This window comes from Notechis scutatus, chromosome 5 (assembly GCF_049901735.1).
Source record: "Notechis scutatus isolate UNSWTSFEM ecotype Mainland chromosome 5, rNotScu1.2, whole genome shotgun sequence".
NCBI lineage: Eukaryota > Metazoa > Chordata > Lepidosauria > Squamata > Elapidae > Notechis > Notechis scutatus.
This window is the reverse complement of record NC_142013.1, coordinates 70,169,664-70,195,273: the sequence shown is the minus strand read 5'-3', so window position 1 is coordinate 70,195,273 and position 25,610 is coordinate 70,169,664. Positions and strand designations below refer to the sequence as shown.

The following is a 25,610-nucleotide window of genomic DNA, read 5'->3' as shown; positions in this document are numbered from 1 at the left end:
TTGATGTACCTAGAGCAGTTATCTTGCCTATTTAATTTTGGACACTAAACTAAGTTGCCTTTCCTACAAAATCCAAAGTAAAAAGGAATCAAAATGAATTGAATGTTGTCCTATTTCAATTCAGTTTCATATTGCCAACAACTCAATTAAGGTAGAAAAAATGCAGACTGTCAGGCAAAAGAAATGAAAACCTAAGAAAGGACCCCAGAATGACACAGCCAGATAAAACTAATCTGGAACCTGAAGTTCACCATTTTGTTCAGAATGTTTAGATCAGTATTTTTCAAACTTCTCAATCTTTAAGATGGGTGGACTTCAACTCCCAGCATGTTTGCTGGAGAATTCTGGGAGATCAAGTTCACTCATCTTAAAGTTGCCAGGTTTAAAAAAGCACTGATTTAGACATAAAGATTTCCTATAGAGAAAGGCCAACCAAATCACTGCTTCCTGGGAAAATATACATTAGAAAATTAAGATTATGTTATTACTGACAAAAAGATACTGACAAAAGATTGTGGAGCTAATTTCATGACTCAGGGTAATTCCTTATATTAATTTCTTAACCTGGGTTGACCTGTGCATCTGTTTGTAATTATCTTTCTGAAACATTCTTGGATGTGCTATTCAAATGGATTTATGACTGTTGTTTAACATTTTTTATTAGCTGTGCTAGATAGGAAGTGGTGAAGTTCCTCAAAGCCTCCCCTTTCTGCTTGTTAAGTAGAAAACCACTGGAAAGCAGCAGAATACATAGCAGTTCGTGTGAGTAGGCAGATTCTAAACACAAGGAACAGCATAAAACATGAAAGCCAAGCGTGTCATTTTATAAAAAATTAGCCTCGTGGAGTTAGCACCTGCACTGTGATGACATCGTAACAAAGAACAGGGAAAGGCAGAAAGTCACATGACCCACCTCGGGCAGAGAACCAACCCCTAAATTGTTCCAAGTGAACTAGTGGCAGCTTGCTATACTTTATTTTTTGGGGTGGGGGTGGGGGGAGAAGCCTCCTGTAAATCACTTTTGTAAATACAGCCTTTCCAAAAAATAAACTATTTTTTAAGATATGCTGCTGTAAGTCTGAATTAAACTGAATCAAAATTATAAATCAGAATACTGGGAAAGTTTGGTTTAAAACTGATTGGATGAAGGATGTGTTGTTCACTACAGTCCAGTAATTATGTTGATACAAATGATACAAATGATATCATGTTTGCAATTTGCATGATGGCATCATTAGACAGATGATGCAAATTGATCACTTGGACTATGATGTCAATGCATAAATCATATCATCACCCAAAGGATATTGATTGTTTCATTTCCATCATTCATACTCAATCACACTGCAATTTGATCCATCCGGTATGAAATCCTTTGCATTAAAATCCAGAATACCACATGTTTTTCAGTGGGGTGGGAAAATCCACACAGAATAAAATTCCAAAGGTGCTTATATAGCAGGCAAAAAATACAAAACACTTACCTCTGCAAGTGACAATCGCAGCATGACTAATAGGTGTGATTTTGCCGCAGAAGTGAAAAAAACAGCAAAAAAAAAAAGTCAAAGCACTGGATAGCGAGGGATGGAAATTGGGAACAAATACAAGGATAAATCATATGGTCACTCATTTGGCACTAGGTACTGTGCCAAATACTTTCTCAAAAGGCTGTTTCCAAAGGGGAACATGAAGCAGGCAGGCATTGTTTGTAGACAATGCTGTCCACAAGGCACTTAGAAGATACTCACCAGAACAATAAAATACAATTAACCCAAGCAGCAGCACAAGCCATTTAAAATAATGGCTAGAGCAGGGTCTCTGTTATATAACATTAAAAGGCTGAGGTGTAATCTAAACTTTGAAATGTTCTATATAAAGAGTACGCCCTGGCTTGAGTTCTGGCTTCCTCCCCTCCCCTTTCTTCAAACACTAAGGACGACAATTCTTAAGAACAATTACAGTTCTAATAAAACACATAACTTTCCTAGTAGTAAAGAAAGGCCTCTGCCTTTAAGTCAACACCTACAAACAAGGCATCCACAAGAAGGGAAGATGTCAAAAAGTCAAGATGACGACTATCACTGCTCTATTGAAAGCCCACCATTTTATTGAAAGCCCCACCTTTTTACAAGAAGTATTACTAGTTATATCACTTTATAAAGCCTTAGTAAGACCATAGCTGAAATGTGGCATCCAGTTTTGGTCACTACACTACAAAAAAGATTTTGAGACTCTGGAAAAATTGCAGAGAAGAACAGCTAAGACGATTAAAGTCCTAGAGACTAAAACATGAAGAATGGTTGCAATAATTGGATATGGCCAATCTAGAAAAAAGAAGGACTAGAGGGGACATGATAGCAGTATTTAAGTAAGGAAGGAGCAACCTGGAATTAAGGAGAAACTTCCTAACAGTGAGGACAATTAACCAGTGGAACAGCTTGTATTCAGTCATTAAGAGACTGGACAGCCACTTGTCTGAAACAGTATAGGATATCCTGCTTGAGCAAGGGGCTGGACTAGAAGACCTCCAAGATCCCTTCCAGCTCTATTCTATTTTATGTGCATTGTACGTGCAACACATATAAAACTGGACCATTGATTGTGTAATCAAAGTCACCGTCATAAAATTTTGACACTGCCCTCCTGCAGATGCCCTTACTTGTTGAAGTTCCATCTACTCCAGACAAAGAACATGTGCTCTTTGTGCTGTCAAGTGAGTAGAAAATGCTGCTACACAGGAACAAGCATGGCAAATATGCAGAATTTTAGATCATACATTCTTAGATGGTGTAAGATCAAGAAATACATTTTTGATAACATTTTATATGTATATTTCAGCCAGATGTATTAATGCTGCTGGAATGCACATAAACAAACACACCACATTAAATAAAGCAAGATGGAGATTTAATTCATAGGCCCAGCTTTGTATCTGAAATTAGACCATGGGTTAAACTGTGTTTAAAGTGGATAACCACAACCTTTTAAAAGCATGCATGGGAATTTATCTTTTCCTAACAATTTTCTCTTCCAACCTGGCATTTTCCATGTATTTCCCTTCTATTTCCATGATCCTGTCCAGATACATTATTGTTTTCTGATTTATGAAGATGCTTTATAATTGGTTGTCCAAGTAATATTGGTTAATAAATTAACATTATATATTTTCTATTCAGATACTATCATTTTTTAATTTTAACAGCCCAGAACTGGTATCCCTAGTTAAGCAGCCAAAGAAAACATTTGTCTTTCTGCTAAACAGTGGTGCCAAATAACAGATGGAAAAGGAAAACCCAACAGGAAAATAGTCTTGAAATAAATCATATTGTATTGATGATGTGGTCTCCAACAAGCAGATGTGGCAGTTGCAGAGAAAATAAAAAGATATGTGACCCTCAGTTACAGTGTGAAAATTAATTGAAAGGGCAGAGCTTCTGCTCCAAATTTGACCTCTATAAACTATGAGACCTGGATACATAGGAGCAAGAATCATGCTATGTACTATATTAGAAATTACTGATCTATTTGTAAACCATGGGTAAACCACACTAATTAGAGAATCTGCAACCAGAATATTAATACCAATATATTGTGGTTATTATACAGTATGTTGGCTTGTGGGCCTTTATCTTAGTCTTTCTTTTATGACAAACTAGACAAGTTGTGACCCTTGCATCATTACTTCAGATATATTTCCTTATTAGATTCCTGAATGCCTTCAACAATGGCAGCATTTCCAATGTACTTGAAAAGTTCTTAAAGATTAAAGGAGATATTCAGATGTTATTTTTAGATTGAAAGTAGTTCATGTTGAACTATATAGTACAGTCAAACATCAGAAAATGACCAGAGGAAATGTTTTATAACATTTTGTATTATGTCATAAAATGCTTTATGATAATGTTTATGTCATAAAATGTTTTATAAAATTTGCCAAACTTAAATTCCATGGCAGTTATGGGTCCTGGATTTTGGATGCATTCTGTAAATGAACCCATTTGGAGAATCTTACTTCAAAAGATTTTGCCCTATGATGCACTGTTTCATCCAGTTTAAAGGTTACAAGTATTATTTAGATAAACTTCCTTGGAAACATAAACTCAGACTAAGGAATGGCCATAATTATCCAAGTATTATTATTATTATTTATTTATTTATTTGTCAAAAGCTTACAATACAACAGAAACTAGAATAAACATAGTTTAAATGGAAGAAATAGGAAGTAATAAATAGGGACAATAGGACCAGGACGATAGGCACGATTATGAGCTTATGCACGCCCCTTACAGACCTCTTAGGAATGGGGTGAGGTCAATAGAGGTTAGTTTGAGGGTAAAGGGGTAGGGGTTTGAGCAGGTGACAACAGAATCAGGTAGTGAGTTCCAGACATTGATCACTCTGTTGCTGAAATCGTACTTCCTGCAATTGAGTTTGGAGTGATTTACATTTAGTTTATATCTGTTGTGTGCTCTTGTATTGTTGTAGTTAAAGCTGAAATATTCATTAACTGGTAAGTAGCTCCCGAACAGATCAAGTTTTAGTTCTACATCACCTGATAGAGATATCAATAAGTGTACACCTTTCCTGTATGAGATATTTGTGGATTTTAAACGTTTGAGTTAATTTTGAGACTTCTTTTATGGGAAAATGTTGAGCGGTGCCTGTTTTCCTTATTTAAAACTATGCAAAGATTCCAGAATCAGATCAAATCTCTGTGTATAGGAGAGCCTGTATTTTAGCTTCTTTCCAGTGCATGAGCCCCCTTGAGATTCTTGAATTTGAACCTCTAGTCTCTCAAAATAGAAAATGCCAAAATTTGCTACATGCAAATGATGCAGTTATTATTTTAAAGCTTCAATTGACTTTAGATGAGCCTTCAGAAGCATAGTGCAACACTGCAGAGGAAACTAGCTAATTATTTTCAAAAGTTGAAAGTGATTATTTTTGCCAGTTCCAGATATACAAAGTTGACTTAGATAAAATAGATAGAGCAAGTGAGGAATTTTAAATATTCAAGTGCTTCAAGATTTGGGCTTGTGGAAAGCACACATAAACTTTAGCAATTCTAAAATTACTGATAGAAGACAATATTGGTAGCTCAAGTTTGACCTCACAATTCTAAAATCCTTTAGCATGTATTTCTGCAACTATTCAGTGCTAGACCAAATGGTCTCAAGTAGACTGGTGAAAATTTTCAATATGTGGCATCTCTGTAGATTTTCAACATCTTTCTGGATTCATCAAGGCCAAGAAAATAAAAGACTTTTAGCAGAATTCTACAATGAGACAAGTCAGAGATCAAGTGAACCATCCTAGATGGACACTGGCTAGTTAGATTCCATCACTTACTTTGCTATTTCAACCTATTTTTTTAGGGCCACATTTAATAACTTTCCTTTTATTTGAGAAATTGAATAAAATTTCTATAGTTTGTTGGTGTTGATAGCTTCATTCTTCAGGTGTTCCTACATTGTTCTCGTACAGTCTTGAGATTTATTGATTGCTAATCATAAAGAGGTCTAAAAAATACATTTCTTGAAACTATAATAGAAGGATGAACTGAATTTTTATTATCAGAAGTGAAAGATGCTTTGAATCCCCCTTGTCCATACCTCCTGATATTTATTTAATAGCATTATTCTTCCGAGAAGAATGTTCCATTTCACAAAGCCATCTGAAGTTATGGAATTTTATTTCAAAATTGGCTCTATTGCCCAATCTAGCATTCAGGTTTTTAACCACAAAAGCAAAAACTATTAATATTAATTTAATATTAGTGATAGCATAAATTGAAGTGCACTTAGCTACATTTGGAATATGTTTTATTCTCAATATTCTGGAAATGAAGGAGAAACATATAAATGAACATATATCCAGCAAAAATTAAAGCAACAACAAATTTGACCATTTTATAAATACCATAATTGTTTGTCTAATGTTGGAAGTTCCTTGTTCTTTTATAAAATGCTGTATGTACAGTATAATTTGATTTGTTCATACAGGCATTTTTAATGCATTGAATTGAAAAGCAGTATTTATTCTCCTTGAAAATGGAGTTACAAGATGTTTAATTCTAGGAAATGGAGTATAAAAGGTTTTCTGTTTAGGAGAAATAATTGAGTAAAAAAAAGTTGTTGAAAACAGAAGAAATTCTCAATATTTTAGCAATACAAAATGTATTATTCATTCTGGATTTTTCTTTCAACAATATCCAAAAGATTCCAAAATTACTAGTTTTCAGGAGAAAAACCTAGAAAAGAGGTAGAAAAAAAGGCTCAAAATATATTTGACCACATAAAATATTTTTGTTATGATAATTTATATGCCACCTACTCATAGACTCTTAGTAGCTGAAAGCATTACCATACTGAAAGCATTAAAATTTTGTGACTTATAAGATTAACACCTGAAAATAAATGCATTCTGTTCTGTACGAGTCATTAGCATACTTGGAAGCGCCGCGTTGTGATTGGTCAGAACGCACGGCAACCTGATTGGCTGAGCGAGCCGCACTGATTGGCCCGCCGCGAATCCCGCGATTGCTGGATACTAATCGCGGAGATTCAAAGCGAGTGCCATTACATGACGTCGCCGCAGCCAAAGAATAAAAGCCGCCGCTTTTCTCCTGTTGCCCGAGCCGATCTCGGGACTTAATAAAGAGCTGAATCAAAGTCACTGGCTCCCGAGTCTTCTTCCCTGCGACGGACCCGACACATTCTATTTTACACACCTTTTTCTCCAAAAGCACTGAAAAAGGACTGTCTTCTAAAGAACATCAGTGAGGGCTAATAACAGAAGCAAACTATTCCATAGTGAGGGAATTAGTATTGAAAAGGTCACCCGCTGGGCCCCAATATCCTGATTCTCTAGAAAGTGGTACTTCTCCCTGGTTGCATCATGTAAGGAAGGCGAGGGCCAAAGCCTCATCTACCAGAGGTGTCTCACCATCCCCCAGATAAGAGGCCAAAAAGTGGGAGGGTGGCCTGCCTATTGGGCAGCAGAAGGGACCTGGCCAGTGGTGGTATTCAGCCAGTTCTCACTGGTTCTGTAGAACTGGTATGTAACCCTCACCCCTCCCCTCCCCCAGTTACTCCTTGCCTTGCCTGGGCTCTCCTTCCCACCCACCTGCTCGCCTGAGCTTACTAGAGCCACTTTTGTGCCGTGACATCACCCGAGGTGAGGGGAGTAGGAGCAGGGAGGCTCGCTCACTCCCTTTCTCTGTGCCTGCGCCATTCGGACTTTCCTTTCTCTTTTCAGCATCTGAGCCACACGACTACAGCCATGGACCACCAGCAGCTGTACTGGAGCCACCCCAGGAAGTTCAGGCAGGGCTCCTACTCCTAGTAGGTCTCTGACCCTCCCCAACTCCCTCTTTTGGGCCTCTGCCAGGCCCAGCGCCAATGCCATCTGGCGCACAACAGCCTCTGCAACCAGGCCTGGCAGCAGCAGGGAACATGAAATATTGGATAAATATTACTGATCCCCACCCAGATAGAATGTTTTTCAGTGCTTTGTTGTAGAAATGTGTTCAGCTGCCCAGAAAAAAGAATAACATAATCTGGAGTATAAGGAGAATTATGGATTATTATATGAATGAATCAACAAAAGTCTCAGTTTTATGTATGTCCATTTCCCATTTCCACGTGAGAGGAAATTAAAGGCTTCCTTATAATTTTCTCAGTTGGTAAGGAAGGGCAAATAGATGACAATATATTATTCTGGCCTAATTAATTAAATTTCAATGGTCCACCATGTCTTAGAACAGAAGCTTAAATTTCTTTTCCAGGTCTAAGAGTAGGGAGGCTTACAAGTTCATGTGAGCTCATTCAGACAGCAACAGACCATATATTTCCAATTTGTTACAGGTAGACCTTGTTTAGCAAGCACAATTGGGACTGGCAGCTTGATTGTTAAATGCAGCAATTGCTAAATGAAATATAATTTTGCTTCAGCTCAGATTATCATAAATGCAAGGATTGGTTCAGTGGTGGGATTCTATTTTTTTTACTACCAGTTCTGTGGGCGTGGTGTGGATTGGTGGGTATGGATTGGTGGGCATGGCAGTAGAAGGATAATGTAAAATCCCCATTCCCTCCCCACCCCACTAACCTGATTTCCAGTTCTGTTCTCCTGTGCAAGGCAACAAAAGAAGACCCAGCCAATCAGCTGGGACTCAGGAGGCAGAGAATAGACGGGGTTGGGGCCAGTCAGAGGTGGTATTTGCTGGTTCTCCGAACTACTCAAAATTTTTGCTACCGGTTCTCCAGAACTGGTCAGAACCTGCTGAATACCACCACTGGATTGGTTGCAAAATTACTTTTTCATCACCATTGCAACTATAAATGGTCATTAAACAAGGCAGTTGGACTATCTGTAATGATTATTACAGCTGTAATCAATCAAGAAAAGGAAGCGGCTAAAATCTGCTAAGAACAGGGAGGTAATAAATTACTGAATGATTTTTACTCTATCCTTTGTTGAAGACACAACTATTGGTTGGCTTCAAAGAAGCCAAATAAAACACCATTTGACTAAATGTAATATATCAACCGCTGTGTTGATTTGTAGATCTGCCCTGGCATACTAATAAAACTGAGCTCTTGATTTATTAATGTAGAAAATTATACTTGCAACTTCAATTTCTCCATCAATTAGGAAATCAGTTGCCTTATCTGAGTTCCTTCACAAGTTAACTGGTGACGCAGAAAACCTTATTTTCCTGTTCTCTCACATTGACTATTTTTAAATAAATTATGACTCCTCTCAGGAAAGGACATAAGAGGAAAAAAAGTCCTGTACTATCTTGGACATGGGAAAATAATCAACCAGTAACAAAAGTTGCTGACGTGACCATGGGTTCTCTGATTGAAATTATGGGATAATTTCAGTACCAGCCATTCAAAGTAACCCAGGCCAAAGCCATCTACATTTGTAACTACGAAAGCTGCCAGTCCCAATTGCACTTGCTAAACAAGGAAAATAATTGGGCTATAAAACACCCAGTATTTTGTGTTCCCTGCTGTTGCCAGGCCTGGTTGCAGAGGCCGATGTGCACCAGATGGCATTGGCACTGGGCCCAGCTGAAAAGGAAAAGGAAAGGCCAAATGGCACAGGTGCAGAGAAAGGGAGTGAACAAGCCTCCCTGCTCCCACTTCCTTCCCCTCGGAGGTCATGGTGTGAGGCACCTCTAGTAAGCTCAGGTGAGCCACCCAGTGAGAAGAGCCTGGGCGAGGTGAGGAGTGGCTGGGGGAGGGGAGGTGCGAGGTTTCAGACGGTTCACTGAACTGTACAAAAAATTAGGTACCAGTTCTACTGAACCAGTGCAAATCGGCTGAACACCACTGCATATGGCATATATACATAGGATTAAATAGTGTATTTTGGATGGTCAGTAGTAGTAAATAAATAAAGAGGGAAAATGTATCTCATTGAGGCCTTTGAGTTGAGCTACCTGGCAAGGCAAGGCTGGGCGTGACAAGGAGGGGCAGGGAAGGGCCAGGGGTGGCGAGGAGAGGTGAAGCAAGGTGCCCCTCGATGTGAATGATTGGCCATGCCCATTCAGTCACATGACCACCCAGCCACACCTACCCAGCCGGTCATTAGGGCAGAGAACCGGTTGTTAAATTATTTGAATCCCACCACTAGACCTGGCCCATGAAACGAAAGGTGGGGAGACAGGAGTGTGGGGTGTTATGAGCCAAGTGTCAGTGGGGCCTGGCTCCATATAGCCCTCTTCACTGCATGGCAGGGCCGAAGAGGGGAACCTGGCACTCAGGGCCCTGAAGTATGCAAGTGCAGTACATGTGAGGTGGGGCCGAGCACAATTTATTGGGCATCCTGTCTCACATCCAGCTGGCCATTGGTGCCAGTCAATAAGCAGCTAAGGGCCCAACAAGCTGCAGCTCCTACTGGGCATTGCCACCACCCCCACACACTCACTGACTCCTGTGCGTGCACCCAGGGGCACACCCAGCTGGGGTGGGTGGGCCAAGGTGACAAGGCTGGCCCTCACCATCTCTAGGGCAGCTCTAAACCAATCATGGGCTGGATCTGGCCCGCAGGCCTTGGTTTTGACATGTCTAGTCTAAATGAATGTCTGGCCTCAGTGAAATCCTTGGTGACTTTTTAATTGAACTCAAAGGCTGAAGCCCCAAAGAAACCGAGCAGCAGGAACAACCACCAGTAGAGGAAAAGAAAGAAAATTTGCAGAAAAGGCAAGCACTGGGCAGGAGACGTCCTAGGGCAGTGGTGGCAAACCTATGTCACATGTGCCAGAGATGGCATGCAGAGCCCTCTCTGTGGGTACGCACGCCGTCGCCCCAGCACAGACGAAACACTGCCAGACATGCAGCAAAACAATTGATGGGAAGAACAGGGCTGTGATTGGTGGGTGCAGTTTCATTTCATGCCTCCCGTTTAAGTTGATAGACAGCCAGGGGGCTGTTTGCAAATGGTCCCTGCCCCCTTTCGTTCTGTTTCGAAAAACCCTCCCTAGCCTTTTTTTTCCCCACCCCCGATTGTCATTTAGTAGTTGTCATTTGCTTGCCTTCTTTCAAAAATTACACAGCTACACCAGCAAATAATCTGTGCATTGATGAGACCTAATTGCAAAGAATTGGGTGTGTGTGTGTAAGACTAGACTAGACTAGAAGGATCTTGCACATCGTTCTCTATCTCTACAGCAATAAAGAATCCCTCGTTGCCCACGTCCTCACCCCGTGCTTGGTACCCTTGGTGTGTTCTTTTCCTGTGGCAGGATTGTCTCAGACCATGTGCAGAGTGCCTTCACTATTCAATACCCCCACCTCCCAAGGTTCAGACGAGGATTAGGCCTTTCAAAGCAACCCCTGCAAATGTTCAACCCTCACCAGAACAGTAGAAAGGAGAGGAGGAGAGGAGGACTCTTTAGCTTTGCCCTTCTTCAGTCTGGCTCCCTCCTGCCCTCCTATGCTGCGGCAACCCTTAACACTCACCCCGCTTCCTTGCCTCATTCCCATGAGGACTGCTCCCCTGTCTCCTTTTGGGAGCCCGCCTGATCTCCCTTCTAAGACTAGCTGGGCTCTGCTGCCTCCTCTTACATTCCCCCCACTCCCCACCCCAGCGGCAGCAGCATTTAAAGGGAGGTCAGCTGCCCTGGGACTTTGGCAAGGTGCTCCAAAAAGGTCTGGCCTGGGGAGGGGAGGGCAGCGGTGGGAACCCCGCAGATGCTGAGACCTTCCCTCGCCAGAAGGGCTTGGCTGCCCCAGTGTAGGGACGAGGACGGCGGAGGCATCGCGGGGGTAGTGTGTGCACGTGTGTGAGAGAGGGAATGAGAGAGACTGTGTGAGTGTGTATGTGTGAGGAGAGACTCAGCTTACTTCTCTTCTCCTAACAAAAGTTTGTAGTTACTCTCAAAAGTTCAGTTTGTCCTCCAATTACATGAGTAGATCCTTCTAGGAAGAGTTTACTGGCTTTGTTGGGGTTTGGGGCCACAAAGGGGAACCAGGAAATCTACAAGGAATTTTCTAGCATTGTAGCAGCTGCAAAGGTGAATTTTAGTAACAGATTTTTACAGTTCTGTAAGATGGAGACAACCCTGTGTTTTCTTACTTGTTGAGATAAAGCAAAATTTGAAGAATTTGATCTTTCTTGCTTACACTGGTTAGATTTAGGAAATCTGGAGATGGAGCTATTGGAATTTCAAGAAAGCTCTATCTGGAAAAATAAATTCTATGATCTGCGTGAAACACCTGAGAGGATAGAAGGGATGACAAAGGAGAGCATAGTTAGTTCTGAAAATGAAACCCTTAAAGTGCGCTAAATAATTTTAAATCAATGAAAGCACTTGGGATTGCTTTCCTTACTTTGTTTGGATCATCTTATGCTTGTGAGCAGCTGTTTTCAGCTTTGAATTATATCAGACACCAGAAACAGACTAACAATGACCTGAGTGCTGCATGTGTTGCTCTCAAACTTATAAAGTATTTGCCAAGGTTAGACAAATTATCAGCATGCATACAACAGCAAAAATCACATTAATTGTTCAAATGCAAACTTTTACCTTTCAATAAAAAGTTGTTTGTATCATTGAAAGCTCTGTTATTGTGTTTTTCTTTTAAGACAAAAGATGTTAATGTACGAGTTGTTTTTTCTAAAGTAAAACCTCAGAATTCAAGCTAAATTGCCATGTTGGCACTTCCCAATAAATAAGTGGGTTTGGGGTTGCAGTTTGGGCACTCAGTCTCTAAAAGGTTCGCCATCACTGTCCTAGGGGATAAGGGGCATGCGCCTGAGATCCAGCCCTAAGTAAAAGGCAAACAAAGGCAAAGACTGGACAGGAGACGTCCCAGGGGTTAAGGGGATCTGCCTAAGATCCAGCTTTAAAATAGGAAACTGGCAGCACAAAGACATCCACTCAAGGGGCAACAGAGTTGCCAAAAAAAAAAACCTGCCCAATTTGGGCTAATTTTGAGATATTAGGGGGGATTAGATGTAGGGATTAAAGGCAGCTGTTCTATATTAGCATACTTGTAATACTGCCTCCTGATTGGTCCACCAATACTGCCTACTGATTGGTCCAATTACCCGATCCTGATTGGCCCGTACTGCTACCTTGGGATTGGTCCGTTAGGACGGCGGGAGATTCAAGGGGCCGTCATTGGCCGCGAGCCGTGAGCAGCCGCTATAAAAGAGGCTGCCGCGGCTCTGCGGTTTGAACAGATTTTGAGAACTAAATAAAGAGCTGAAAGTCACACTGGTCTCGAGTCTCTCTTTCCCCGCGATCTAACACTGGCGACGAAGGTGGGATTCTGAGACAAGGAGACCAGTTGAGCACATGGCAATGAGGACCGAGCAACCGAAGAAATAGCCGGCAACAACTCGCCACCCGCACCCTTCGACCCAACGGCAGAGGACTGGGAATCGTACATCGACCGATTCCTCATGTTCCTCGAGAGCAATGATCTACAGGAGATAACCGATCAGAGGAAGAGAGCCGTGTTCCTGATGCACTGTGGGCCCAGTCTTCAAAATGCCCAAGGAATTGGCCAAACCCCGTGACGTTAAGCAGATGGCGTGGCCAGAATTGAACTGGCTACTGAGAGCCCATTATGCGCCGACCATCTCCAACCTTATCCGGAGACACGAGTTCTATAAGCGAGACCAGAAAGAAGGTGAGAGCATCGGGGATTTCGTAGCGGCTCTAAGGGACATTGGAGGGGCATGTGAGTTTCTCAACATGGACGAGGCCATGAGAGACCGCGTGGTCCTCGGACTGAGATATCTCACTTTGCAGAGCCAACTGTTGACCCGACCAGACATCACAGTCACCGAAGCCATCACTGAAGCCACTGCCGCTGAAGCTGCGAAAAAATCAGCAGCCGCCATGCGGCAAATGAACACAGCACCCCAAGGAACATCGGCAGAGGCGAGCCAAGCCCAAGAGAAGCAACCAGAGGGCAACCACAAGACCACCACCACCTCCACGCACCATGAGGACGTCGAATCCTTGTCCGAGACCGACGACGAGGAAGAAGAAATACACAGACTCCAGTCGGAACGAAACAGACGGGAGAGGAGAGAACGTAAGTTGGGGTTCCAGTGCGCCGGGTGCGGAGGAGACCACCCCCGTTCCGAGTGTCGTTTCCTTGACGCTGTTTGCCGGCACTGTGAGCGACGGCGACATATAGCAAGGGTCTGCCGGAACCAAAAGAGCTACAGCCCCAGACGACGAGACAGCACTCCCTCCAGGATGAGAGAAAGACAAGCGGGGAGCCATTGGAGTAGCGAAAACAGAAGCAAGCGACTCAACGAAACCTACCGGAAGGAAGAGACCCACCAAACGATAACCATTGGGCACTCGAGCGCGACCAATGCCCGAAAGGTACACGTGAAAGTCAACATCGAAGGCCAACAATGCGAGATGGAGGTGGACTCCGGCTCGTACCTGTCTATGGTATCATGGAACACACTTAAGAACCTGATACCAAGCATACAAAGAAAGGAATTAGAGAGCCAAAGACTGACCTTGAAGGACTACCAGGGGAACAGGATCCCCGTAGTTGGACTCGGACACTTCCAAGTCAACTTCAAAGAACACACAGAAATCCTCCCATTAACAATTGTAGACCGGGATCGGCCAAGCCTATTGGGACTCGAATGGTTCGCGCCTCTGGGAATCGGAGTGACCAGAATCAACAGCGTCACCGAGACAGACTGGGAGGAGAGCCTGACGAGGGATTTCCAGGACGTGTTCGACGGCAAACTAGGCAAGTACCAAGGGTCCCCTATTTCATTTAATTTGAACCCGAACATAGCCCAATCAGGTTAAAGGCAAGGCGAGTCCCTTTTGCACTAAAACCGAAGATCGATGAGCAATTGGATAAGCTCATCGCACAGGGGATATTGGAACCAATAGACCACGCACGGTGGGAACCCCCAATTGTGACTCCGATAAAGCCAGATGGGTCCGTGCGCATCTGCGGAGACTATAAGGCCACCCTCAACCACGCGCTACAACAAAGCGCATACCCTGTTCCGGTGGTACAACACCTTCTTCATTCGTTGGGGGGAGGGAAAGTCTTCGTGAAGCTTGACCTTGCCCAAGCATACTAGCAATTGCCAGTCGACCCCAAAACAGCGAAAGCACTAACCATTGTGACTCACAGGGGGGCATTCAGATGCAAAAGGCTGCAATTTGGAGTCAGCGTGGCCCCAGGGGTGTTCCAAAGCTTGATGGAGTGCCTATTACAGGGAATAAAAGGGGTGGTGCCATACTTCGACGACGTGCTGGTATCAGCTAAGGACAAAAACCAATTGGAGAGCCTCCTCAGAGAAGTTTTACAGAGATTTAAAGAGGCGGGACTCAAAGTAAAAAAAGAAACATGCCAGCTAGCCACCGAGAAAGTTGAATTCCTGGGGTACCTAATAGATAAAGAAGGAATCCACCCCACGGAAAAGAAAGTCAAAGCTATCAAAGAAGCCCCCAGACCAAAAAACAAAACAGAGCTACAAGCATTTTTGGGACTCATTAACTTTTATAATGTCTTTTTGCCACAGAAGGCAATGACGGTGGAACCATTACATAGATTGCTGGATAAGACAGCTACCTGGACCTGGGGGCGACGAGAAGAAGCCGCATTCCAGGGAATTAAAGATTTGCTGACATCCGAATCTGTACTAATGCAATACAGCGACACCCTGCCTCTGACAGTCACCTGCGATGCATCACCGTTCGGCGTCGGGGCCATACTCAGCCACACACTACCCGATGGGAGAGAAGCACCGGTCGTGTTCTACTCCAAAACACTGTCCAAGGCAGAGAGAAATTACAGCCAGTTGGACAGAGAGGCGTTGGCAGCAATCACGGGGGTCAAAAGATTCCATGAGTACCTCTACGTTAGGACCTTCTCACTCATTACAGATCACAAACCACTCCTGGGGATACTTGCAGGGGACAAGGCAACCCCAAACATATTGTCACCACGGATGACAAGGTGGTCCGAGTTCCTTGCCGCCTATAGCTACAAATTAATCCACCGGCCAGGGAAGAGCATATCACATGCCGACACCTTGAGCCGCTCCCCCCGACCTGAACTGGAAGACGACCCGGCACCAACCACATCCACATTACAAATCGAGACTCTACCAAACCTACCCATAACCATGGCGGACATTGCGAAAGAAACTGCAAGAGAAAAAAGACTGGTGCAGATTTTAAACAGGGTAGGTAAAGGGTGGCCAGAAACCGATACGGACGAGACTTTTAAACCATTGCGAATCAGACAGACAGAGCTCTCAATGTTAAAAAGTTGCATACTGTGGGGAGATCGGGTAATCATACCTGAAATACTTCAGGAACAAGTACTGAATATATTGCATGAGGGACACCCGGGTATCGTAAGGATGAAAGCCCTGGCCAGGAGTTATGTATGGTGGCCAGGGATGGACAAGGATATTGAGAAATGGGTGGGAACATGCACACAATGCCAAAAATCCAGACCTACACCCCCTGCTGCACCTGTGCTCGACTGGGAAACGCCAAGGGGGCCCTGATCGAGAATACACATAGATTTCGCAGGGCCGACAAAAGGACACACATTTTTAATAACAGTGGACACTTACTCACACTGGTTGGAGGTAAGCACTATGAACTCCACAACAACAGAGGCCATCATCAGACACCTAAGGAAGCTGTTCGCCACCCATGGGTTGCCAGATCTATTGGTTTCAGACAACGGGCCGCAATTCACGGCATTGTCATTTGAAAAGTTCCTTGCTGAACAGGGCATAAGGCATGCCCTGACAGCGCCGGGTCGGCTGGCTACGAACGGTCGGGCGGAACGCATGGTTCAGTATACAAAAGAGACCATAGAGAAACTAGACACGGGGGACATCCAAGAAAAAATCTGCAAAATGCTAACCATACAACACATCACATCTAACACCATGACAAATAAAAGCCCAGCAGAACTATTGATGGGCAGGAAATTAAGATCGCACCTAGATAGGTTACACCCCACATACAGCCCTGAAAAACCACCAGACTCCTCCAGTAAGCACCGCACATTCGGAATGGGATACCTCGTCTACGCAAAAAATCTCACGGGGGACCCACTGTGGATACCGGCTAAAATAACACAGATAACAGGACCCCGATCATACAGACTAGAGACTGAGGACGGAAGAAACTGGAGGAGACACATAGATCAACTGAGATCACAAACACTAGAAAGAAACACTAACAAACCTAGGTGCGAAGGAGAAGAACACACACACACGCCAGAACCACAGCAAACATTAAAAAATAGCAATAACCAAACCAGAGAGGGGGGAGACCCCTCAAACACAAATAAAAGGGGAGGGGGAAACCCTCCACTAACACAAGAAACAACACAACAAACTCCAACAATAAACCGCCAACCAACACCACCAGTAGCCCCAGTAAGAAACCACAACTACTTACCTGGAGATGACTTCGGTAGAAAGGAGAAGGCAGCGGAAAGCCAACACGAAGCCACTCCGGAAGGGAGCAGCCGAGCCGACTCAACCAGCCCGGGTAGACCAGGCAGGAGCGGCATGGCCAACTCAACCAGCCCGGGTAGACCAGGCGGGAGCGGCATGGCTGACTCACCCTTCCAGGAGGTTCCACGGAGAAGGACAGGAGAAACAGCGATCCTGTCCGAACCGGCCGAAAACAACAACGCAACTGAACTGCGCAGGTCAAGTAGACACCATAAAAGCCCCACCTACTTATGTGACTATGTAACGTAGGTTGAACTAAACCAAGAGGGGAGGGGTGTTCTATATTAGCATACTTGTAATACTGCCTCCTGATTGGTCCACCGATACTGCCTACTGATTGGTCCAATTACCCGATCCTGATTTGCCCCTACTGCTACCTTGGGATAGGTCCGTTAGGATGGCGGGAGATTCAAGGGGCCGTCATTGGCCACGAGCCGCGAGCAGCCGCTATAAAAGAGGCTGCCGCAGCTCTGCGGTTTGAACAGATTTTGAGAATAAATAAAGAGCTGAAAGTCACACTGGTCTCAAGTCTCTGTTTCCTCGCGATCTAACAGCAGCCTTTTCTCTTATGTCTGTCTGGTTCAAAGTCCCTTAGGCAATCCAGGTTATTTCTGGCCACCTTAGGGACCTCATAATATGGGACTTATTGAGTAACTACAGGTAATTTTGGAGAAACAAGAGATCGGCAGAGATACAATATATGGGTTTATTTGTGAAACTTGTTAATTGTCATTTTTACATTTGGTACATATATAGTTTGGATATTTTATGGGCATAAGTGTATACATGGAACATGTTTTGTAGATCACAATAGTATCAGTTTCTTCTTCCATGTGTGGATTTGAAAAAAGTTGAAAATGAAAGTGTAGAATGTTTTAGCACAGATTTTTAAAAGGGAAAAGTGTCAAATATAGAATTTTGATATTCTAATAGATCATTCCATCATCATCATACAAAGGACTCTGATTGTGTCACCGACTTGAACATAGATCTGAAATCCCTATACCAGATACAATGATTCATTGCCCACATTTGAACCACATAGTGCATCTGGTACCAGAGCTCGATCCTCAGTCTCAGATAGTCTTGCTCCTAGGGAGAGATATTTTATGAGTTCACAAAGTGAGAGCTCAGATCAACGGTCCTCACAATGCTTCCTACACTCAAAAATTAGACCTAGGGTGGGTCATAATAGGGGATGTCTGTTTAGGAAGCATGCAACCCCTGTTAACAGCATGCTCACAAGCACATTAGAGAATGGACATCCTTCTATTTTTCAGCCGAGCCACAACCAATTTCTCTTAAAGGAATCACTGCATATTATCTATTTGCCTTGTCCCTTCATAGGCTCCTTTAGTGACAAACTCACCTGACAGTGACCAAGGTCATTTAAGGTACACAGTCTTCCAAAAGATGGAAGATGACAATTAGGTGGCAACATCTACTGAGGACAAACTCCCTTTAGGAAAGACAGAGCAGGGATTAGTCAAAGAAGATAGTGACAACCAGATCACCCTTCTTCCCTTCAGACCACGGAGATGCCTACCTTACAATGAAGAACGAGCTTAGCCTACTGTCTCCAGAATCCATCTATGCCATTCATAACTCAGAACCTGTGGACAACACCATAGCTCAAATGGCACAGCAGCCTACAGCCACACCACAAACAACAGCAAGCTTCAAAAAGCAATTGAACCAGTCTTCTGCAATCTCTCCCACAGTATCTGTTCAACAGAATGGTGCTTGATATACATTGGATAACCTCAGCAGTTCTAAGGGAGAAGCCAGCAATGGGATGTTATATTCCAGAGTTAGATCACTGTCAAATTCCCAGAAGCCTCATCAGAAACTACGGTGGCACCACTCATTGACAACCATATCAGCAAAAAAGCAATGGCAACTCACTTAATGCCACCATCTCAGAACTCAAATAGTGGTATCGGTTGATACCAGCCAGGGAGTGTCATGCCCCAGCGTATAACTTTTATATACTATTATTCCTCTCTAGCCTCATCTAGTGGCTGGAGAGACAAAATACCAAGTACATTGTTTGAAGCTGACCCAACCCATTTTACCCATCAGCCTGCACTCTTAAACCAAGTGCATGCTAGGAAGCCAGACCCCATTGCATTTGGAAAAGGCAGAAGCACAAAGAAGAATCCATCTTAATCTGTGGCATATGGTCATCCAGGACAAACCCACATTCCACACACAGAGCATCGCTGGTGAGATTTAAATTGCTTGTATTTATTGCTTGTAGTTCTTGTTGTATGTATTCCTATTTTCCCTATAACCTGTTCTTTCAGTAAAGTATTCAAATCTATGCACACGGTCTGTTTTTGGAGGATAGGTGGGTTTAGCTGCATGTCGAGTTGCACACAGACTAACGTGTAGTGAGGACAGAACAAGAGTAGATTTGTTCTAAATGTTATTTTCTGGTAATCAAGCCACCGGGGACTCCTGTCTCTCTTGTCTGATTATTTCCTAGGCAGTGTTTCTTCTCTTTCCCTAAGGTTATTCATACATTCCATTACAGTGGTTCATCCATTAATGTTTTCCGTATGTTACTTTGATCTAATAAGCCCCTAAGGATATGCACAAAAACAAATGAAGTCTCATCTACATAAATACTTTATGATTATATTTAATATTCTTCAGTGTTAAGAATGTATATATATATATATATATATATATATATATATATATATATATATATATATATATATATATATATATATATATATATATATATCAGGCTATATATCAGCACCAGCCTATATACGGCAGATACTTGAATATAACAAGATCATACAATACCAGAACCTCAGAAAACAAATATAAATATATATATATATATATATATATATATATATATATATATATATATATATATATATATATATATATATATATAATATCATCAGGAGACACATATACATGCTTTCCTATTTATATCAATTCAGTCAAAAGCTTATCTGTAGCTTTTGCAAATTAAAAACTGTTATTTTATTTGTCCATTCCCTCATTATATACGTAATGATAGGAATTGATCCAACACATTTCAAATGAACAAAAGTTAGTGTGCAGGCTTGGCATTTGGGCACACAACAGCAACGGCACACACAATATTGCATTCCATCATATTGTGACCTTGGTTTTTAATTACTTCAGATCAAAGTTTTTGTAGTCAAGTATGCAATATCCACTATTCTTCCATATAGCACAGTAAAATTGTAGGCATTTTTCAAGGGAGATAATTAGGAGAAGGACTCCTCCCTGAGTTGCATGCCAAATTGAACTGAAAGTAGAAGCAGATAACTACAAAGAATAAGAGAATTGCCTTTAGCTTATATAAATGACCTGAAAGGACTTCCTGGGACGCAAAGTTAATAAAGGAAGAGATGGGAATGTATTGCATTGCTATATTAAAAGAATAGTATGCCAATAAGCAATTAAAATAGTTTTTTTTAAATTATGAATGATGAGTGAAAACATGATTGGATATAAGGATAGCATTAAGCAGGGCATTACTACCGTAGGATTACATGAAAGTAAAGAAAGCACCAGAATAAGTTTGGGGGAGTGGGGTGGAATTCCCAAATGTTTCGACAGAAGATGCCATTAATTTCAGATAAAAGGTTTTGTAATAAAGTACCCAAAGAAAAAAATGTTTAGGCATCAGATCATTAAGGAATAGAATGTTTAGAGACTGGAATTAAGATTTTGGATCTGTATCCATGTATTTATATGTTATCAGTAATGAACAATATGAATTTCAACTATATGACATCTATTTTTAGAGGCCCTTTATTGGTACTGCTCAACACAATTAGCCTTGGGACAAGATATATAAAATATTTTGATAAATGTCACTATTGCACAAAAGGGGGAATTAAGGTTAGGAAATGCTTCCAAAATTGAAATGTAACATCTTTCATGAGGATTTTAAAAAATTAAATTCTACTTTCTATATGTACATGATTTTTTTTAAGTGTCCTGAAGATTTCTGAAATAAGCCTTAAAAATATAAAGCAGAACACTAATAGTTTAGGGATCCTAGCCAGCCCTCTGTGAATGATAAATGTATAATTTACTCTGATAACTGAAAATGCAAATGATTGAAAAGCTATCAGAGTAAATTATACATTTATCATTCACAGAGGGCTGGGATCCCTAAACTAATGGCATTCTGTTTTATATTTTTAAGTCTTGTTTCAGATAATCAAAATCAATGAACACATTAAAATGGGACTAAGATTAAATATAAAGTAGAAAGAGAAAAGTAATGTCAACAGCTACAACAACCAACTTTTGAACTGACAATAAAAATGCTTAAGTATAGATAGCTTCAGCATTTTAGGATTATCAAAAGTAAATAATCCAGCAAATAAGAAATACACAAATAAGCACTTGGTAGGATATCAATGAAGGGCTTGGAAAAAATATTCAGACGCTGTAGAAAGATCAGAACTGTGAAAGCATTTTTTTTCCTTTTCCTGTGACACTCCATGGAAGCAAAAGTTGAGCTTTAAAGAATAAAATAGAAAGTATTTTGACATTTTTGAACACTAGTGTTTGGGAAGATTCCTGAGATTACCATTGACAGCCATGAATACGAGTAAATGGATCATTGAACAAAACAATCCAGAATTCTCATTTGGGCACAGACAACCAGTTCATATTATGGTATTTTAGACACATGATGCAAAGACCTAGATCTCCTGGGAAATCTATCATGCTGAAAAGGTAGAAAAGATGATAATTAACAGTAAGGTGGATAGGCTTAATTTCAATAATAATGGATTCATTAATGGAAGACCTGAAGGGTCAGATTGAGGACCAATTATCCTGCAGAAGGTTTATCTTGGTAGTAACTAGCAGTCAACACTGACTTGATGACACATAATCTGTCACTAGCTTTTTGTGGTGGTAGATTCTATATATGATCTTAAATCAGTCATATTCTTCAAGAGGTTACACATTGTTTTCAAAGCTAAGCAATTCTGGTAAGATGAAAAAATATTACTATAAAGATACACCTTGAAAATATAATAATTTTATTCAATCTCAGCAGTTCTTTGAATCATGTATTTTGCCAACATCCTCATCTTTCCATCATTTCCATTTTTAAAATACACCTATGGTTACTTTATAAAACACACTTAAAAATGAGAATTCCAAGGTCTAAGAAAAAGTTTTCTGGTCCAGCAATGAAAAATGTAAAACTGTATGTCTAGTCAAGGAATGGAAAAGGATCGTGGATTAGAAGCGATATAAATTACAATCAATGACAAATAAAAATAACGCTATATAATAGAACACATTCTGCACTGCTTACCTTCAAAGCAGAAAAGAAACAGAGCCACATTTCTTAGCTGGAAATACATCTTTGCTTGATTTCACCTTCCAGCAGTACCTGCTGAGTGAATGGTATAGCTTTCTGAACCAGGAGGAAGATTAACTTAAACATAGCCCCATTAAGCACCTTATCCATGTTATCTCTTAGAGGTTTAATTGACTATGGTAAGCCAAGTTCATTTTTGAAGGAATTTCCAAGGGCAAAGCTCTTTAAAATGATCTAAACATAGACATGCATGTATTGTATTCATCTATTGCAAAAAGAAAAAAAAATACCCAACAATAATAAATAGACTTATCTTTCCTTAGCTTTATTTTAATCTTTCTTGATGTCTTTTCCTAAATGAATACTACTATGTATATGATAAAAAGAAACGACTGAAACGACCATGGTGGAGATTCATATAAAAATACATGAAAAACTGATACCACCTGGAACAGGTTAATATACAGTACTTTTAAGAAAAGGTGTGTCTTCAAATGGCAACAGCATCCATTCAATGCGACAACAGTTACACCAAGACGAACCAGCTAGTGCTTGAATGGAAAATCACTAGGAAACCTAAGGTTAGAAGCTAGAGTGGAAGCTAGAATGGAAGTTGTAAAAAATTCCAAAAGAAAGCACCACTTTGGTGGTGTTACCAAATGTAAGGTGACCAACCGTCCTCCTTTAGGAAGAACAGTCCTCCTTTTGTAACTTCTGTCCTCTCTTGAAAACTGTCCTCCTACATGTCCTCCTTTTTGATATTTGAAGACTAATCTGTAAATCTCCGTATTTGATGGATGCCGATCCGATCCATTGTGTGTGATGTAACTTATTTGTATTTGACATGATGATTCGTCAAGGCTCGGTACAGTGTGGCGAGACGCGATTATGAGATGCATGCGCTGCACAGAATTGTTTTGAGTGTACCGTGCGCAAGTGCGCCGCACGTAAGAATGCTCTGCATGCAAGTGGCTTTGTTTTTTTTCTTCAATTTGTTTGTGTCCTCCTTCTCATTGTAAAAAAGTTGGTCACCTTACCAAATGACTATATGGACACTTAAATCAAGCTTAATTGAGGGCATTCTTGCCTTAACCTTATATTCAGACACTATCTATCAGCTCTCCATCAGGCTAGAAAAGAGTATATATACTACAACTGCTACTGTATAAGCTAATATTTTCCTACCAATAATTTGTTTCATTAAACTATGATCTGTGTTATGCCCAAACAGCCTGGTGTTATTCTGCATATCACTCCAGTCCTTTCAATCAATTCTCCTGTACTGAATATCTTATTCATATTAAGGCTGTAACCATGTACTTCACACTCACACGATGATTCCTACAATCCTCTGGCACTGAACCAGAAATCCAAGAGACAATGGTCTTAGGAATCTTCCATTACAAAATATTATTGCCTCTGGTTTGACTAGAATGGAGCTCCATTTCATTTCTACTGTATCATGAGTCAACCACCTAGTAAGTTTGCCCTTGCTTGAAACAAACTTATTTTGGGCCAAAAAACAAACAAACAAAACCCTTGGAATGGTGAGTCAAGTTGCATGTATGGCACTCAAATATTTATTTCCTATAAAAAATGTAACAATTTATTTAACATTGTTTTTATTGTAAATTGCAGTTGACACATATTAAGACATGATTTACAAGTCACAGAGACTATGTACATCTTATATCAAGCAAAAAAAAATATTTAAGAAGACTTTAGCATCTGCATATAAATTTACAGGGGTATCCAATTTATCATTATTTACATGCAAAAATTCTGATTTCAGGGAGCAAAATGTGATTGAAATTAAAGTGAAATCAAGCTAACCAAGCAATCAGATCTGCTGATTCAAAAGACCTGTTTATCACAGTAATGCATATCACTCAAGAAACAGCGTTAGGGTGCCAAGAAGAATGAGTCAGTCAATTCCCAGGTCCATGATGGGTAATTGCTCCCTTGCAATAATTACCTATGAGGAGAAACTGTTTCCGGCACAGGAGACAAGCAAGAGATGAGGAAAAAATATAATTCCTGTTTGGCAAATCTGAGAGATGAATAGGAAAACAAGGGATCAGGTGGATGGAAAGGATCAGAGATCATCAGAATGTCCTTTAGAGAATTGCAAGCTATTGCCAGAGATCAGGAAACCCAGCAACTCTATCCATTTGGTCAGCACTCGACTGGATGATCCCCAAACTTCTTTACAACAGGGGGCATCTTTCCAATAGAAAAGAATATCTGTAGCTCGGGGTTGAACTGTGGAGTCCTTGGTGCTCTCTGAGCCTGGTTGCTTGCTTGCAAACATTTCATTACCTAATGTGGGAAGTATACCCCAAAAGGTCAGTGTAAGAAACTTCACAGCACCAGAAACCTCAGAAAACAGTGCCAAGAAACTCAAGCCAGCCCTTCCCCCTTTAAGAAAACCAAGAATCACCAGCTGAAACAAAAAACTCAGAGCAGCCAGAAACACTTAAGTAGAGCCATTAAGATAAGGAGAATCAGGCTAAAAATAACTCACCAAGGCAAAACCAGAACTCCTTTTTTTCCTGCCCCCTGCCAAGATTAACCCCCAGAATAGGAGATACAAAGGTCCTGGGACAGGATTAACCCATTAAGGTAGGGAGACAGGAACCAGGGCAATCACTTTAACTAGAGGCACACAAACCCATCAAGCTGCAGGAGCTTCAAAGGGGAATTAAGCATAAAAAGCTCAGATTCACACTTCCAATCTGCTTGCAAACCAGGAACACTCAAGCTGTGTCACTACTTTTCTTGCCTTCCTGAATTAAAGGATCCCTTTTCTGGCAGCTGGCTTCCATGTCTGTTTCTTTTCAGCATTGGTGACTGCTTCCCAGCTGGAAAATGAACTCAGGAAATTTCTTCCAACAATTTGGCAACCAACGAAGGGACTCCCAGCCAACCCAGCTATGGCCTGGAGGACCACTACCCAGCCGGCACAGACCATCTTTGTCCGAGGGTAGAATCCCATGGATCCTGCCTGGAGCTAATGGGCAATAAAGGCAGATTCTGAGTCTTGTGCTCAACAGCTGTCAGAAAGAGGGCAGGTACCATCACTTTAAATTTAAACCTAGAGAATGAGTGTTGTGAGTGTGCGTGTATGGGGCTTACTACTCTAACAACAGCTGGATCCCATTCCCTTCATGTACTCCCTAGCTGTCTCCCCACCTGCTGTTAGCTGGCAGGACCAGGGAAAGCAAGGCGGGAGAACCGGGACCTTCTGCAAGAAGAGAAAAGAAGC

At 41.5% G+C, this 25,610-nt stretch overlaps 1 protein-coding gene and 1 long non-coding RNA gene across 3 annotated transcripts in view; one reads left to right on the top strand and one right to left on the bottom strand.

Moving 5' to 3' along the window:
• The window catches only part of RS1 (retinoschisin 1), a 31,205-nt gene extending 8,748 nt beyond the window's left edge, over nucleotides 1–22,457 (bottom strand). The window contains exons 1-2 of one of the 2 annotated variants that reach the window (XM_087966960.1): nucleotides 22,340–22,457; nucleotides 1,485–1,510 (exon numbers count right to left, since the gene is read on the bottom strand). In XM_087966960.1, the coding sequence (XP_087823086.1) occupies nucleotides 1,485–1,510; nucleotides 22,340–22,388 (75 nt within the window). In that variant the 5' untranslated portion in view covers nucleotides 22,389–22,457. The remainder of the gene's footprint in view (nucleotides 1–1,484; nucleotides 1,511–22,339) is intronic. The other variant, XM_087966961.1, reaches the window with a different exon arrangement.
• LOC148130527 (uncharacterized) lies at nucleotides 19,064–24,087 on the top strand. The gene is made up of 3 exons (XR_015749856.1): nucleotides 19,064–19,226; nucleotides 22,669–22,827; nucleotides 23,577–24,087. It is a non-coding gene; the product is annotated as an uncharacterized LOC148130527 (long non-coding RNA).
• The last annotated feature ends 1,523 nt before the right edge of the window (nucleotides 24,088–25,610 follow it).